This window comes from Rhinoraja longicauda, chromosome 6 (genome assembly GCF_053455715.1).
Source record: "Rhinoraja longicauda isolate Sanriku21f chromosome 6, sRhiLon1.1, whole genome shotgun sequence".
In the NCBI taxonomy this organism is placed as follows: domain Eukaryota; kingdom Metazoa; phylum Chordata; class Chondrichthyes; order Rajiformes; family Arhynchobatidae; genus Rhinoraja; species Rhinoraja longicauda.
The window spans coordinates 33,835,727-33,854,699 of NC_135958.1; the positions used below are offsets into that span (position 1 = coordinate 33,835,727).

General features: G+C 44.0%; 1 protein-coding gene across 2 annotated transcripts in view; it reads right to left on the bottom strand.

The window, feature by feature from the left end:
- Window positions 1-18,973, bottom strand: part of cmip (c-Maf inducing protein) — a 248,695-nt gene that overhangs the window by 111,984 nt on the left and 117,738 nt on the right. For both annotated transcript variants that reach the window (XM_078400764.1, XM_078400763.1), the window contains exon 2: window positions 318-443. In XM_078400764.1, the coding sequence (XP_078256890.1) occupies window positions 318-443 (126 nt within the window). The remainder of the gene's footprint in view (window positions 1-317; window positions 444-18,973) is intronic.

The window sequence follows — 18,973 nt, forward strand, 5'->3', positions numbered from 1 at the left end:
CCGTGCTGTATAGCACTCTGACTCTAATGAATTTAAATACTTTATTCAATACAAATTAAAGTGATATAATGTATCTAATTATTGCATCTGATCAGGAAGTAAAAGCGAGGAAAGATTGCTTGTTGTCAGAGGTAAATGGCAACTCGTTCAATGTTAGGTCAAGTTTCTAAATGTGAAAGCTTCGGACATTTGAGTTCACTTTTGTAACATTCTCTCACTCCTCTTCCATCTTTGTTCCCAGTACAAAGCAAATGCAAAACAATTAAACGGAGATGGTCCTATTTCAGTCTCTCAGAGACGACCTGTGAAAAAGTTACCTGCAGAAGAACAGTGCCTCCCGGGATGGTGAGCTGCAAACAATATTTAGGTGCATTCTCCCATGATAACAGCTGAACATCCTCAATAGCACTGTACGAAATGGCATTCTCCATATAACCAGCAGGCTGTGAAGAAAGCAAAAAGGATCGTGTGTAAAACGTCTGGCTTAAACGGCAAATCAGGAAAAAATACAATGATCCAACATTTTTCTGATAACTATCTAGCCTTCTCTTCTGCGGTAGCATAATTGTCAACTGGTCCACATAGCACTTTAGATGTGGAAGGCTTGAGATTGCACCCCCTGTGATTTCCCTGTTCACCCATCAGATACCAAGTTGTGTTAAGGTGCTGTTCCCCCAAAAGGGGAGAAAGCCCTCTGATTTGACCCAGATCACTGTAAAGCACAGCCTTGCAATAAGTAGAGAGATCAGAAACTGACTCGCACGTTTTGCACAATAAAGTAAGGAAGCTTTTCAGCTGTGAAAGTTTGAATTTTACTTGGTAGTTGAGCATCAACTAGAAATGAAATGTCTGACTTTCAAACTTGTTTATTCTTTCACAGGCTGTTGCTGGTAAAGATAACATTTATCCCTAACTACTTACCACAGTGGCTTTCAACAGGCAAATAACAGTAAAAAATAATGGGGGCCTTTAGCTACACATGGATCAGACCAGGTAAAGGGGGCCTTTAGCTACACATGGATCAGACCAGGTAGACCAGATCTAATTCCCTACAGACATCTACTTCATGATCATTTGACATCAATAACCTGACACTTTCTTTCTCACCAATCAAACAGGGTATCAACTTTGATATTATTGGTGAACGTATTCATATGACCTACATGGGGAACTGGTAATGAGCCCTGTGTGACCTACTGTTACAATCAGTCCAAACTCAAGTAGAATAGATGGAGCAAAGGGGGATATAGAGTGCAGAATATAATTCGCAGCATTGTAACACATCAGTTCCATTTGACAAAGTCCAATGTCCTCAATGGGGTGGAGGTGAATTAAACAGTACCCGAGCTAATGGAAGGATCATTCAGAAGCCTCATTATGGAGGTAAAGAAAAAGCTGTTCCTTAGTCTGGTCGTGCCCACTTTTAAGCTTCTGTACCTTATGCTGGACAGGAGCAGAGAGAAGAAAACATGAATGGGGTGGGACAAGCCTTTGATTATCATTGGCTGCTTTGCTAGGGCAACATGAGGTATAGATGGAGTCAATGGTGGGAGGTCTAATCGGTGTCATGAGCTAGGCTGCATCTACAACTCTCTGCGATTGCTTGTGGTCTTAGGCAGAGCTGTTCCCAAGCCAAGCTGTGATGCAACCCAGCGGTATACTAGGTGCCATGGAGGCTTGGCACCTTCTCTCTGAGATGGTGAAGATACAAATCAAAGGCATTTCTTCACAAAACGCTGGAGTAACTCAGCAGGTCAGGCAGCATCTCAGGAGAGAAGGAATGGGGTGACGTTTCGGGTCGAGACCCTTCTTCAGACTGATGTCAGGGGGGCGGGACAAAGGAAGATACAAACGTCATTTGTGAGGCATTCATTGCACCTTCCAGAGAGCAAGCATACCATTCATCCATGGAGAGTTTACAAGACTTAATCAATAACAATTACAAGAGGACATGCATACAACAGTCACCAGGTGACAATAAGTAAAAGATGCTTCACTTGATTATGTTTGGGCGCTTTTGCACCACTTGCCCAACAAGCCTAACTAAAGCCAAGCCCAATTCCTTTATCTCGACAACATCGCACCAACGTGGGAAACGGCTCGCATACACACACCGAATCTCTTTTCTCTCAGCTAGGGCAACATGAGGTATAGATGGAGTCAATGGTGGGAGGTCTAATCGGTGTCATGAGCTAGGCTGCATCTACAACTCTCTGCGATTGCTTGTGGTCTTAGGCAGAGCTGTTCCCAAGCCAAGCTGTGATGCAACCCAGCGGTATACTAGGTGCCATGGAGGCTTGGCACCTTCTCTCTGAGATGGTGAAGATACAAATCAAAGGCATTTCTTCACAAAACGCTGGAGTAACTCAGCAGGTCAGGCAGCATCTCAGGAGAGAAGGAATGGGGTGACGTTTCGGGTCGAGACCCTTCTTCAGACTGATGTCAGGGGGGCGGGACAAAGGAAGATACAAACGTCATTTGTGAGGCATTCATTGCACCTTCCAGAGAGCAAGCATACCATTCATCCATGGAGAGTTTACAAGACTTAATCAATAACAATTACAAGAGGACATGCATACAACAGTCACCAGGTGACAATAAGTAAAAGATGCTTCACTTGATTATGTTTGGTCGCTTTTGCACCCCTTGCCCAACAAGCCTAACTAAAGCCAAGCCCAATTCCTTTATCTCGACAACATCGCACCAACGTGGGAAACGGCTCGCATACACACACCGAATCTCTTTTCTCTCAGTGACTCAGAGTCTTAATGATCACTGCATTCACTCATCGCCTGGACTGATGAGCACATGTACAACTATGCCTGTATTCCACACCTTATTTCCTGCTTGAACAGTAAATGAGAGTGTACTAACTGCAAATATCATGGAGGTGGAATGCAAGTATGCTATGCTTCTGCATAGCTGCAACTAGTTCTCAGTACCCAGCCCAATGCCATGTCAACAGTCCCAATGAATAATGTAGATGCATAGACAATAGGTGCAGGAGTAGGCCATTCGGCCCTTCGAGCCGGCACCGCCATTCAATGTGATCATGGCTGATCCACCCCTTTCAAGCCTTCCCCCCATACCCCTTGATTCCGCTAGCCCTCAGGAGCTCTATCTTTTGAATGTGAAACCTGCATTGCTGTCAAGGTAGGTATGATGCACCTGCAGAACATCCAGCTCCCAAAAGAAACACAGAGTGCTGGAGTAACTCAGCGGGCCAGGCAGCCTCTCCGGAGAACATGGGCAGGTGACATTTTGGGTGGGAACCTTTCTTCAGACAGAAGAAGTGTCCCGACCTGAAACGTCACCTGTCCATGTCCTCCAGAGATGCTGCCTGACCTGCTGAGTTACTCCAGCACTTTGCTTTTCTTCTTCTATACCAGCAATTGCAGTTCCTTGCTTAGCGTTTGCTCTGAGCAAATGGTGGGGATGATACGTGGTATGCTGTTACACTGGTCCTGTAATCTTTGCAATCTGAGCTGTGATGCATCAAATGACTCCTTTTTCTAAGCAATCTTATGAGCAATTCAACGGGAATTACAGCCCTTCTCTATCGCGCACTTCCCATTAAAGCTTTGATAAACACTTCTGTACTTGAAAGGCAACTAGGCCAAGTGGACCCGTTGGTCCCAAATCTCTCCTGCATTGGTGCAGCACCCTCTCCTCCTCCCCTCCCCCTCCCCCTTCCCTCCACCCCATACCCCTCCCCTCCCCCCCACCATCCCCCTCAACCCCCCTTATCCTCCCTCCCCCCTCCCTCCCTAGGAGATAGATTTAAACTTTAAAATGTGAATAATTTTAAAAATGCCCAAACCTCTCGTGCATTGGTGCAGCACCCTGCCCTCCCCCCTCCCCTCCCCTCTCCTCAATCCCCCCCCTCCCCTCTCCCCCACTCCCCCCTCCCCTCTCCCCCACTCCCCCCTCCCTCCTCCCCTCCCCTCCTTTTAAACTATAAAATGTGAATAACTTTAAAAATATAAGACTGATTTCAATAAAACTACTTGGATTATCACTAAAGTGACAACGGTGAGTAAGGTGGGCCTAAAATTGTCGTGCTATCGTGTACCGTTTTGGCTGAAGTTCTGTCACAAACAAGATGACAAAGGAGAGTTTTAGTATATAGATAACACTATTGTTCCTGACCTACAGCCAAAACGGTACACGATAGCTTGTCAATGTTAGGCCCACCTTACTCACCGTCATCCCTTTGGTGCTATTGGAAGAAGTTTCATTGAAATCGGTGTGATATTTTTAAAGTTATTCACATTTTAAAGTTTAATTCTATCTCCTAGGGAGGGAGGGGGGCATAAGGGTGTGGGAAGGGTAAGGGGGGATGAAGTGGGGGGGAGGGGAAAGGGGGGAAGGGGAGGGGGGTGGAGAGGGGAGGGGGGAGGAGGAGAGGGTGCTACACCAATGCAGGAGAGGTTTGGGCCCAACGGGTCCACTTGGTCTAGTATCCACTATAACTCTGCATCTGGATCTGAAGAGGGGTCCTGACCCAAAACATCACCTGTCCATTTTCTCCAGAGATGCTGCCTGACCCACTGAGTCATTTCAGCACTTTGTGTCCTTTATTATAGACATCATTCTATTGCACTTCCATGTTTCCCAAGTGCAAAATAAATTATTCACTGATATCCATATGATGATCAAAAAAAAAGAAATCTCTAAATTTGGATTCATGCAAAAACTGATGCAAAAAGATGTTGGAGATAGTTTTTCATATCTGCTCTCACTAAGGTTATCTAGCAGAGCAGAACCGAAAACTGCATAAGTTCTGTAAAGGGAAGCACCAAAATAACAGCCACTTGGTGACAACATAATGCTGACATTATGTCTAGTCTCCTGACATTAGATATAGTAAAACAGGCAGTGGCATCACGGAAATCTACAAATTATTCAGTCTGAAGAAGGGTCTCGACCCGAAACGTCACCCATTCCTTCTCTCCAGAGATGCTGCCTGACCCGCTGAGTTACTCCAGCATTTTGTGACACCTTCGATTTGTACCAGCATCTGCAGTTATTTTCCTACTCCTGAAAAATGTTGTGGGTTAAAACTCCTGACTGCCATTTAAATGGTGCCTTCAAAAAACAGGCTATTGCTCGTCAAACAAAAGAAGTGTTTACCAAATACTTTCTTGTAGGGACTGCACCTGCTTAGCAAGTTGCAAGATCTCATTTGAATGAAATGGATCTAGCCTGGGGTAAGCGGAACAAAAGATTAACAGGGAAGTTGGTGTCAGTAAAATTGCCCTTTAATGAGACCCAAGAAGCTACAGATTCTGGAATCTGACGCAAAAGACCAGCTGCTGGAGGAACTCAAAGGATCAGCCAGCATCTGTGGATGGTCAATGTTTCAGGTCGAGACCCTGCATCAAGACCCAACCATTCCCATTCCTACAGATGCTGCTTGACCCACTGAGTTCCCTCAGCTGTTTGTTTAGTGAATTGTAAGAAGGAACTGTTTTGGCGGCAGTTAATTATATTCCAATTAGATGGAAATATAAGAGAACCAAACATTGGGTTCCTGGAATAGACAATAGACAATAGACAATAGACAATAGGTGCAGGAGTAGACCATTCAGCCCTTCGAGCCAGCACCACCATTCAATGCGATCATGGCTGATCACTCTCAATCAGTACCCCGTTCCTGCCTTCTCCCCATACCCCCTCACTCCGCTATCCTTAAGAGCTCTATCCAGCTCTCTCTTGAAAGCATCCAACGAACTGGCCTCCACTGCCTTCTGAGGCAGAGAATTCCACACCTTCACCACTCTCTGACTGAAAAAGTTCTTCCTCATCTCCGTTCTAAATGGCCTACCCCTTATTCTTAAACTGTGGCCCCTTGTTCTGGACTCCCCCAACATTGGGAACATGTTTCCTGCCTCTAATGTGTCCAATCCCCTAATTATCTTATATGTTTCAATAAGATCCCCCCTCATCCTTCTAAATTCCAGTGTATACAAGCCCAATTGCTCCAGCCTTTCAACATACGACAGTCCCGCCATTCCGGGTATTAACCTAGTGAACCTACGCTGCACGCCCTCCATAGCAAGAATATCCTTCCTCAAATTTGGAGACCAAAACTGCACACAGTACTCCAGGTGCGGTCTCACCAGGGCCCGGTACAACTGTAGAAGGACCTCTTTGCTCCTATACTCAACTCCTCTTGTTATGAAGGCCAACATTCCATTGGCTTTCTTCACTGCCTGCTGTACCTGCATGCTTCCTTTCATTGACTGATGCACTAGGACACCCAGATCTCGTTGAACTCCCCCTCCTCCTAACTTGACACCATTCAGATAATAATCTGCCTTTCTATTCTTACTTCCAAAGTGAATAACCTCACACTTATCTACATTAAACTGCATCTGCCATGTATCCGCCCACTCACACAACCTGTCCAAGTCACCCTGCAGCCTTATTGCATCTTCCTCACAATTCACACTACCCTTCAGCTTAGTATCATCTGCAAATTTGCTAATGGTACTTTTAATCCCTTCGTCTGTCATTAATGTATAATGACGAGAGGGATGAGACAAAAAGATAGGGGGATCACATCATAGAGTCACACATTTGTTTTCTTATTTATTATTTTGTTTGCAGTGTACTATGTTTACATATTCTGCTGTGCTGCTGCAAGTAAGAATTTCATTGTTCTATCTGGGACATATGACAATAAAACACTCTTGACGGAAACAAGTCATTTGGCCAACCACATCCACAGCAACCAGTGAACATCCATCCCTAGTAATCCCATCTTCCAGCAAGTAATTTGTTAATTATTGAAATGGTGCTAAGTGCTATGAGTTGTATCAGGTACCAAAAAGATAAATAAGGCTGCCAAAGAGAGGGCATGGGCAAAGAGTTTTTCACTGTCGCTCGGTACAAGCGACAATAATAAACCAAATACCAGTGCCAGCTTAATGCAGAAAACAGCACGTTGCAGCAAATAGTTATCTTCTGACTGGAGAACGCTAGACAGATAGTGGCATCCACCCAATGGTCAGAGCCAGGGCTACTTCTGTTCGTGTTTGGAAAAAAATAAACAATTGGATGTTGGAATACTGAAAAAAAACAACAAACTTTGCAGATGATAACAAACTTAGAAATGTGACAAACAGTAAGGATGATACCAATCATCTGTTCACAGCAGCACGACTTGATGGCAGAATAGGCAACCAAGTGGGAGGTGGAATTGAATATAGAAGCATGAGATAATGGTGTATTTTAACAAGGGGAAAGATGAGGAAAGGTAATATTGACATTGTGCCACAGTGGTTAGGTGTGAGTAGGAAGGCAGTGAAGGCCAATTCTCTGAATGCATTCAAGAGAGAGCTAGATAGAGCTCTTAAGGATAGCGGAGTCAGGGGGTATGGGGAGAAGGCAGGAACAGGGTACTGATTGAGAATGATCAGCCATGATCACATTGAATGGCGGTGCTGGCTCGAAGGGCCGAATGGCCTACTCCTGCACCTATTGTCTATTGTCTATCCTCCAGATTCACATGCTAAAATCTCTGAAGTTGGCAAGAGAGGAAATATGTGGGATCTTCAGCTTCCTACATAAGGGAAATGCACACAGAAGTAATTAGGTTACAGTGAACCTTGATATAATCCTGGCTAGGCTACACATATTGGCTACAGTGCTATTTACTGCACTTCAGGAATAAAAGTCCTTGAAAGGGTGCTTTCCAAGACTGAAGGATTTTAACCACGAGATTAGGTTGGGGAGGTTGACATTTTCTGCTTGGAGCAGAGGAAGTTTAGGAGAAATTTATTGGATGTAAAAAAGATTATGACAAGACTAGATGAAGATAAAACTGTTCTCATTTACGTGATTCTCACTGAACTGATGGTACAAGATTTGGGCATGCAGGTGTGGGATTTGGGGCATGCAGGTGTAGGATTTGTGGCATGCAGGTGTGGGATGGGGCATGCAGGTGTGGGATTTGGGTCAAAAGATCGATGGGGCACAAGAGGAAATCTATTTGGGCAGCGAGTGGTAATAACCTGGAATAACTTGGTGCCATGAGGGTGGTAAAAGTGGGGATGATCAATGATTTCAGAAGGAAATTAGCTAATGAGACAGGAACTGGAGGGAGATAAATTTGAAGGGTTTGAAGGAAAAAAAGAGGGGGAGGGAGGGGGGGGGGATGGGGAATGGGACTAAGTGGGCTACCCAGTAAAGCAGCATGGACAATCACAAGTAGCTTCCTTTTATGCTGCACTGAACCTATGACTTTAGGAAAAGGGTAGATATTTGCTGACATGCAACAACATAAGACCAGAAAATGGCCATCGACATAACAGTAGAATTCTAACCCATTCAGGCCTAGACCCATGTCTCTGTACTTACATGATAACAAATTGAAAAGACTGCAGTGTGCTATGCAGATACCGGTTACACTCAACCAGTGTAGAAGTGATTAACAGCTGCAGCAATATGAAGCAGAGACGCTGGGATCTTGTGGAGGTTTGTTTCATCGACGATCTGTTTCTTCGATCGTATTCACCAATGCAGACTAACAGGACGGTTTTCGTATGAGGAGAGCAGTGCCAGCAAACGGCACTCATAAACCTATTGCAACCTAGACTAAAGCTCTGAAGAAGGGTCTCGACCCGAAACGTCACCCATTCCTTCTCTCCAGAGATGCTGCCTGTCCCGCTGAGTTACTCCAGGGTTTTGTGTCTATCTTCGGTGTAAACCAGCATCTGCAGTTCCTTCCTACACACTAGATTAATGCTCTCTATTCTGTTCACACAATGTGGCCCAGTCTCTCCCTGGCAGGAACAGGCCGTTTTGTATCTGTGCGTCTTTCTATATTCCACCCGTTCAGACTGCAGCTTTGCCCATTAGTACCATAATCAGGCATGCGTGCACGATGCAGATCCTTGCCCAGTAGGAACTGGATTGAGACTGCCTAGTTAAACTTTAAACGAGACTCTAAAAGCCAACAGATGGAGGATATTTATCTTCGGTTTAAACCGGCATCTGCAGTTCCTTCCTACACATTTCGTCTGCTCCACTGTGGAATCACCTCAAGGTATGCCTACTTTGAAGAAGTTCTCCTCCTCTCTCCGATGAGAGTTCTGCAACATCCTCTCTCACTGCTCCCCCTGTGATTCCTCCTGCTCTCTGACTGTGTCTCGTTCTCACACCTTACACTTCCTTGTCTCTGTATCTCCCCTTCCCCTGACTCTCAGTCGGAAGAAGGGTCTCGACCCGAAACGTCACCAATTCCTTCTCTCCAAAGATGCTGCCTGTCCCGCTGAGTTACTCCAGCATTTTGTGACTAGCTTACAAATCAATGTTGCCTTAATTTTAACCCACATCTGAGAATTGAAACGCCTACCAAACTGAAGCCAGTGTTACATTTACTTTGTTGTTTCGCCCTTATCATCCTGATAACATTTACCTATATTAAATAGTAATGGCCCTCTAGGTTTCTAGAACGTAATGGTGCTAATAATAGGAAAAAGAGGAACTTTAGTAGGCCAATGAACCGATGGCTCAAAATGAAGCAACAAGGAACTGCATATGCTGGTTCCAATACAAAAAAGGAACAAAGTGCTGGAATAATTCAGTAGGGTCAGGCAGCATCTCTTGAGAACAAGGATAGGTAATGTTTCTGGTCAGGAGCCTTCTTCAAATGGAGAACAAAGAGTGTGGAAATAAAGAACTGGTTTGTAGCAAAGGTAGACACAAAGTGCTGGAGCATCTCTGCGTGTCTGGCAGCATCTCTGGAGAAAAGATGGATGACGAAGAAGGATCCTGACCCAAAATGGCACCCATCCTTTTTCTCCCGAGATGCTGCCTGACCCGCTGAGTTGCTCCAGTACTTTGTGTCTATCTCTAGAGGACCAGGAAAGTTGAAGGAGGGTCCGTGTTTGCTATAGATGTTGTTCGGAGGTCTAAATACTGTAGGCTTATCATTTATGAATAGAGCATGGCTTGAGATTTAACAGCTATATTTACATTACATTGCTGCCACTTGATTAATTATAGATGGATTTTGTACAGTTAAGCCAATCTGAAAGTAACAATGACCCGTTTCCTTTATCATCGTGACTTTGTTGCATATCTTTCATTCATTTGGTCTATATCTCTCTATATCATCATCTATATCTCTTTCCCCTGACTCTCAGTCTGAAGAAGGGTCTCGACCCGAAACGTCATCTATTCCTCTTCTCCAGAGATGCTGCCAATCCCGCTGAGTTACTCCAGCATTTTGTGTCTATCTGAAAGTAAATCAGTCAGATTCACTAAAAGTCAGCTGAAGGAGGACAATGGAATTAAAAAATGGATTTGGCCCGCTAAGCAAAGGCAAATAATTTTCACAGAGTCTGTGGCTGGCTGTGCAAGGCCATGTGTCAGGAGTCTGTAACAGCAGAAAGGCACTTAACCATGGCAAAAACAGCTAATTACTGCCAAAGTAACACACACCAACAGCTGTGTGTCTGGTCCCACTATCAATATAGTAAATAGGTTAGAGATGAGTGATCAAAACCACCCTGAGCATCAATCTTTTACTTGGTGTTAACAAGATGTTCAAATCAGCCTTTTTATTTGTTATTGACTTAACAATCACTCAGGAAGCACAACGACAGACAGATTTAATGGCTTTGACGAGTCCTTTGAGACTGCATTAATTATCGTTCATAGTTCCGTCTGAAGGATTTTTTCGTCACCGTACACTGGTGAGAAGAATATACATGTCATAATAACACACGACAATCATATTCTTCCCCCAACAAAATCATCTTTTATGGGTATGGAGAATATCTGCAGATTTGTGGCTGGGATAAATTCTATGGAATAAGCTCAGAAACACACTGGTCTACTCTAAATGTTATCAGACGACTCCAAATTGTATCGGGAAAGAATTCCATGATAAATGCTACATTAAACCTGCCAACTGCTTTACATCTGGCTTTTGAAGTCCATTTCAGGATGTGTCCTCTCCCTAACCGTTCATTGTGAAATGGTTGCAAATGATAATGTGTCTCGTTTCAAATCAGGAGGAGCAGTCTGTCGAATATCTTTAGTCTGTAGAAGGGTCTCGACCCGAAACGTCACCCATTCCTTCTCTCCTGAGATGCTGCTTGACCCGCTGAGTTACTGTAGCATTTTGTGTCTACCTTCAACATTTTGGTTGATGATCTGGCCATCACAGTTCAAACTGGTAAACATCCCGCTGTTTCACAAAAACAGGCTTCTTAAAATAACATGGGAGAAGCACAGGCAAGAAGGCTTGGGTGACGTTTCGGGCCGCGACCCATCTTCAGACTTCAGAGATGCTGTCTGTCCCGCAGAGTTACTCCAGCAGTTTGTGTCCATCTTCAGTGTGCAAACCAGCATCTGCAGTTCCTTCCTAGACAAGAAAGTTTGTGGTCCCATAGTTGCTGACTTGCATTGCCCTTGTGTGGCACAGTGAAAGGTAAAGATTCTCTTCCTCCTTTTTAATTCTGATGGGCTTCACCCCTCTCTGTTCCTGTAGTCTCCTCGGACCCCACAACATTCTGGGTTCTTTACGCTCCATTAGGCTCAAGGAAGGAAATTGATCATGTACTGACAAATGAGATAAATTTAACTTGGCATCATGTTTGGCACAAACGTTATGGGCCGAAGGGCATGTTTCTGTGCTGTAGTGTTTTTAGATTTAGAGATACAGCGCAGAAACAGGCCCTTCGGCCCACCGGGTCCGCGCCGCCCAGCGATCCCCGCACACTAACACTATCCTACACCCACTAGGGACAATTTTTACATTTGCCCAGCCAATTAACATACATACTTGTACGTCTTTGGAGTGTGGGAGGAAACCGAAAATCTCGGAGAAAACACACGCAGGTCACGGGGAGAACGTACAAACTCCGTACAGACGGCGCCCGTAGTCAGGATCGAACCTGAGTCTCCGGCGCTGCAAGGCAGCAACTCTACCGCTGCGCCACCGTGCCGCCATGTTCTATGTTCTACCTCCCTCTCCAACTTTAACTTGCTCTTTAAGACCTGCCTACTTGGCCAAGCCTTTAGTCAACCATCCTTGTGCAGCTCAGGGTCAAATGTTGTTGAACATACCTAGCATGCACCTTAGGACATGTTACAACATTAAAAGTCTCGATGTAAATGATAGATTTTTTTCTGTTACGTTTTATGATGTTTCTTCAGTCAAATTGACCGACTGACTGCGCACTGACGCTTCAATGACGCAATGCATTATGTTGCTCTCGATACCATCCCCACACTGCAGATGATTGTATACAGCTACACTGCGATACCTCTCGAGACGGTTTCCACTTCAGAAAAGGTAACAACAGTTCATTATTTTCATCATCGCTGCGCAACGATAGAATTGACAGACACATTACTGCTCCTTCCTGCACCCGAACAAGATAAAATGATTCCGTAGTCACTCTACCATGACAAACACGAGCAATTTAGCTACTGGAAGAGTACTTGCACGGCAATCCACAGCGAACTTTGCACTCAATTTAATAAAATGACACAATAAGGCAGGGCTAATTGCATGGCAAGAAAGAGGAATCAGCCACACAAATGAGTAGCAAAATGCAATCACTTTCAGGATTGTTGGGGATAGTGGGGAGGGGGTTGAGGGGGTCGGGGGTGGGGGGGTTTACAAGCAAAGTCCCCTCTTTATTATACTGAGGGAAACAAACAAACAAAATTCATCTCTTGTTCCATTTCTCTTGAATTTTTTTAAATAAAACAGCATTGCACCACCTGTGGTCAATATCCTTTTGAAAGAGTTAATGGATATTAATTTGCATGGAGGTTGACACAAAATGCTGGAGTAACTCAGCGGGTCAGGCAGCATCTCAGGCGAGAAGGAATGGGTGACGTTTCGGGTCGAGACCCTTCTTCAGACTGAGGCGAAGGGCCTGTTTCCACTGGGGCAAAGGGCCTGTTTCCACTGGGGCAAAGGGCCTGTTTCCACTGGGGCAAAGGGCCTGTTTCCACTGGGGCAAAGGGCCTGTTTCCACTGGGGCAAAGGGCCTGTTTCCACTGAGGCGAAGGGCCTGTTTCCACTCTGTATCTCTAAACTAAAATAAACCAATAATAAGGGTCTCGACCCGAAACGTCACCCATTCCTTCCCTCCTGAGATGCTGCCTGACCCGCTGATTACTCCAGCATTTTGTGTCTACCTTCAATTTGAACCAGCATCTGCAGTTACTTTCCTACACTTAATTTGCATGTTCATTCATCTTCTCACTCTCTCTGTCCTGTAAACTCTGTAAAATTTAGTAATAGTTTATGTTTGAAGGATGTAGAATATATATTTTGTGCATAAAACTCAACTTTAATTCATGACTACATTTTAATTCTCCTGCCCGCTTCAAATGAGATCTTAGATCTCATGTGTATGAAGGAACTGCAGATGCTGGTTTAAACCAATGATAGACACAAAATGCTGGAGTAACTCAGTGGGACAGGCAGCATCTCTGGAGAGAAGGAATGGATGATGTTTTGGGTCAAGACCCTTCTTCATAGGTCTTATTATTGATTTATTTTGGTTTAGAGATATAGAGTGAAGGACATAGTGCCCTTCGCCTCACCGAGTCTACACCGAACATTGATCACCCGTACAATAGACAATAGACAATAGGTGCAGGAGGAGGCCATTCGGCCCTTCGAGCCAGCACCACCATTCAATGTGATTATGGCTGATCATTCTCAATCAGTACCCCGTTCCTGCCTTCTCCCCATACCCCCTGACTCCGCTATCCTTAAGAGCTCTATCTAGCTCTCTCTTGAATGCATTCAGAGACTTGGCCTCCACTGCCTTCTGAGGCAGTGAATTCCACAGATTTAGTAGCTCTATGTTATCCCACTTCCACATCCTACACTCGAGGGGCAATTTATAGAAGCCAATTTACCTGCAAACCTGCACATCTTTGGAATGCGGGATGAAACCGGGGCACCCAGAGAAAACCCACGGAGTCACAGGGAGAACATGCAAACCCCACACAGAGGGCACCTGCAGTCAGGATCAAACCTGGGTGTCCAGCACAGGCCCCCAGGCTTCATACAATGTCATAAGTGTGACTTCTGAGCATCTGTGCCTGAGGTAGATGCAGTGAGAACTGGACACAAAGCTCCTGATCACAGGCAGAGTGGATCAAAGCCTAGAAGCATGCATTCTGTTTGTGAGGCTGTGCTCGAAAACTACCATTGTTCCTGTGCCTGATTAATTCCATGTAACCGCTATTCATCTCCAGTCGTATCATCTGTTACCAATTACCAAAAAAACACATTGCAAATGGTAACACTGCAGCTGATATGGCATATGCTGTGTGTTAACTGAAAAGCCTGATGTGCCAAATTTATTTCTAGAACAAACTGTTCCTGCTAGTCCCAAGAATTTATTCTCCATTAACCACCCAATCATTTGACAATGTCCCCGTAAATTCACAGTACCAGAAGTGACTCTTATATTCTGGCTCTTTCTGAAGAAGGGTTCCGACCCAAAACATCACACATTTTTTTTCCTCCAAAAATATGGTGCCTGACTCCAGCATTTTGTGGCTACCATCGGTATAAACCAACAACTGCAGTACCTTCCTACTCCCATTCATATATGTTTAATATACTTCAAAGTTAAGATAATACTGCTCCAATAATTATAAGTTCATATGTTCTAGGAGCAGAATTTGGCCATTCTACCCATCGAATCTACTCCATCATTCGATCATGGCTGATCTATCTCTCCCTCTCAACCCCATTCTCCTACCTTCTCTCCGTAACCCCTGACACCCTTACTAATCAAGAATCTGTCGATCCCTGCCTTAAAAATGTCCATTGACTTGGCCTCCAGTCTTCTGTGACAAATAATTCCACAGATTCACCAACCTCTGGCTAAAGAAGTTCCTCCTCCTCTCCTTTCTAAAGGTACTTCCTTTTATTCTGAGGCTGTGGCCTCTGGTCCTAGACTCCCCCACCAGTGGAAAAAATCCTCTCAACATTCACTCTATCCAGGCCTTTCACTGTTCTGTAAGTTTCAATGAGGTCCTCCTCATCCTTCTAAACTGAAGTTATCTGAAGTTCTTCACTTACGTGCCGAGAATTTGTATTAAAAATCAGGTCCAAATGCGAGGTCATTGTTTCCAAAAATTCACCTATGACAAATTCCCCAAACATCCTAAACAAGCACAATTAAACGTGCGTTTATATAACAGAAATGAAGCAGGAAATACTGGAAATAGTCAGTAGGTCAGACAGCATCAGAGTGAAAAGCGGAGTTCACATGTCATGCGTCAGAAATGGGAAATGTTAAGAGACAAAACAAGGCTCGGGAGGCAAAGAAAGGATACAGTGATGAGAAGGCCCAGCCCGTGACAGGGTGAAAGCAGGAAGAGGACAATCAAGCCGCAAGATGAGATGTAAACAGGAAATGCAGAAAATCTCCCTGAAATTTCCAGAACAGAAACAAAGCTATGATTTTTGAAAAAGTTCTGAAGCCTTGTTTGAAAGATGAGGTGTAGGAAGGAACTACAGATGCTGGTTAACACAGAAGATAGACACAAAATGCTGGAGTAACTCAGCGGGACAGGCAGCATCTGTGGAGGAAAGGAATGGACGGACCGATTCCTTCTATCCAGAGATGCTCCCTGTCCCGCTGAGTTACTCCAGCATCTTGTATCTCGAAAGATGAGGGTACTGTACCTGGAGAATATGTTGAATAGACAATAGACAATAGGTGCAGGAGGAGGCCATTTGGCCCTTCGAGCCAGCACCGCCATTCAATGTGATCATGGCTGATCATTCTCAATCGAACATGGTCAGAGGACAAAGACACAGAAGTCAGAGTATGTTGCTTCTGCATTTATGTATCACCTTTTACATACTGTCCACAATATCATAAGACATTGACTACCACAAATGGAAGGGCCGAGTGGCCTTCTTCCATTCTAAAATTATCAGTAGATGATCTTATAAAGTGCCGGCAGAAAGCCGTGCCCAAGCCTGAGGTGACCAACAGTAGTTTCTTTGTTCAGTTATGACATAGAAGGGCTAAGCTGCTATTTTGTCTGAGAGTCTGCCTGAAAACGTTGTCACAAACTACTATAAATGACTTGGGATTGCTGACCAATTTATTCAGAGGACTTTTGGCTTGTTCTACTTCTTGTCCTTAATTCATTGGAATGATATCGGATCAAATAGGCCCGGTGTAATAGAATATTTAGACAATAAATGAATCCCATATGTGGGACATAGTGACAAGTTTGCAGATATGTTGCAGCCTATTATGGCCATCATTGGCAAGGCTGGCATTTATACCATGCACAGTTGCCCAGAGTAACCACTGAAATGGCCATGTTGTTTGCTGAGCTAAGTCAGAATGCAGTTACCACATCATATCCATTATTGCACCCTTGTGGCACCTTTACTTTGATCATAGCTCTTTCCAATTGATTTTGGTTTGGAGAGAGGGGTCGGGGAATTTTTGTTGTAATGTGAAATTGCTTCATTCCCGAGTAAATATCAAATTCTCCCATGAGGTTATCGGTAGCAAAGATGAATACATACAGCAATAGCATCTAAGGCAGACAGATACAACAATTTGTAGAAAGGTTCATGATGAACCTTGTGAGCAGTTTTAGGCCCAATATCAGAGGAAGGATGTGCCTGCGTTGGAAAGGGTCCAGAGAATTTTTATGCGAATGATCCCAGGGATGATTGGGTTAACGTATGATGAAAGTTTGATGGTTCTGGGCGTGTGCTCACTGGAGTTTAGAAGGATGAGGGGGAATCTCATTGAAACCTACTGAATAATGAAAGGCCTAGATCTAGTGGACATCAAAAGGATGTTTCTAGTAGTGGGAGAGTATAGGACCAGAGGGCACAGCCTTAGAATAAGCGAGGTACCTTTAGAATGAGGAGGAAGATTTATAGCCAGAGAGTGGAAGTCTGTGGAATTCATTGCCACAGACAGCTGTGGCGGCCAAATCATTAAAGCAGAGATTGATAGGTTCTTGATTCGTATGGGCGGAAAAAGTTTCGGGGAGAAGGCAGGAGAATGGGATTGAGAGGGAAAAATAGATCAGCAATGATCGAATGGTGGAGCAACCTCAATGGGCCAAATGGCCTAATTCTGCTCCTATGTTTGATGGCCTTGCGAAGCACAAAATTATGAAGAAAGAAGGAAATTATTTGACTGCAAATCATTGCGAAAAAATTGAAGGTGAGAAATAAGCATCGGTTCATTAACAAAGAAAAAAATCAAAGACGAGCAGGTTCAATTATTGGATGGGGCAATTATTGGATGGGGCAATTATTGGATGGGGAGGGGAAGCGTGTGCAACATCTATTTCTTTGAAGGAGCAGAAAAATGTAACCTTGGCATTGATTGTGTTTTCACGTTCTCCCTGTGATGGAGAGTGGGTTTTCTCCAGGTACTCCGGTTTCCCCCCACATCCTAAGGAAGTGCCAGTACAGTAGGTGGGTTCATTTGCCACTGTAAATTGAATTCGGGAGAGTGGGGAAATCTGGGGAAAGTGAATGTGTGGAATGTGGGGAGAATTAAACTGGATTAGATTAGTGTAAGATATTAAACTGGTATTAGGTTAGTACAAGATTAGTGTACACGAGTCAGCACGGACTCATTGGGTTGAAAGGCCTGTTTCTGGGCTGTATCTCTCTATGATTCTACGTGATGTCCACTTGGGAATCATGCCCTCAACCTCTATAACACTCATTTACTGTCATCCAACGGTCATTTCCTTCAACCTGAAACTCTTAAGAAAGAAAATGATGGATGAACTATTTTATTCAAAACATAAGGTAGACACAAAAAGCTGGAGTAACTCAGCAGGTCAGGCAGCATCTCTGGAGAGAAGCAATATGGGTGAGGTTTCAGGTCGAGACCTTTCTTCAGACCCAAAACATCACCTTCTTCTCCAGAGATGCTGTCTGACGACCCCTGAGTTACTCCAGCCTTTTGTGTCTATCTTCCATTTAAACCAGCATCTGCAATTCCTTCCTATACTTTATCCAAAACATGTTTGGTTAGAAAGGATAATATAGCAGCACATTACAGATATGGGTAGGGAGCTGTGACAGGAAAATGGTGGGATTAGTGCTGCATCTCCTTCTGGGGCACTGTCTTCTGTTCGGGATGCTGCCCATTTCAACACAGAAATCTGCACTGGGAATGCCAACAAGGTTATTTTCAAAGCCCACGTGCAAGAACAAGAAAAGCAAAACATTTTACCATCATATTGTCACACGACATCAGAGGCGGGCAGGAATATATGAATGGGGAAACATGTTTATCAAATTAATCATTTTAATGGGACTCGATCTCTGTTTACCTTTAAATAATGGTATCATTTTATATTACTTATCGCACAAAAATAGATTTGCAGCAATTTGTGAAAGAAAATGGAGCTGCTCATTGCTGTGGTGTTTACTGCACAAGATATTAAAAAGCAGGAAGGTTCTTCTGCACCACAGTAGGCCGAGAAGCCTAACTACAGCACGAGTTACTGTCATTAAAAATATCTCGATTATAATGGAACTATGAACAGATTCAAAACGTTTAACATTTCAGGGATGTTGTGGTTTTATGAAAATAATCTTAATCTGAACAACACAACTGTGTAGTGAAGGAAGGATGCAGATTTAAACCGAAGATAGACGCAAAAAGCTGGAGTAACTCATCGGGTCAGACAGCATTTCTGGAGAAAAGGAATACAGTAGGTGACGTTTCGGGTCGAGAAGAATCGAAAGGTTTCGGTCCGAAACGTCACATATTCCTTTTCTCCAAGGATGCCGTCTGATCCACTGAGTTACTTCAGCTTTTCGCGTCTATCTTCTACTGAGTAGTGTGTCTGCATTGGATTCTGATAAATGGATTGCTCAATGTCAAAGGACAAATCTCTTTGTTATGATTTCTCATATTTTCCAGCCCGTTTACAAGAATTAATGCATCACCAACAGCAAATGAGC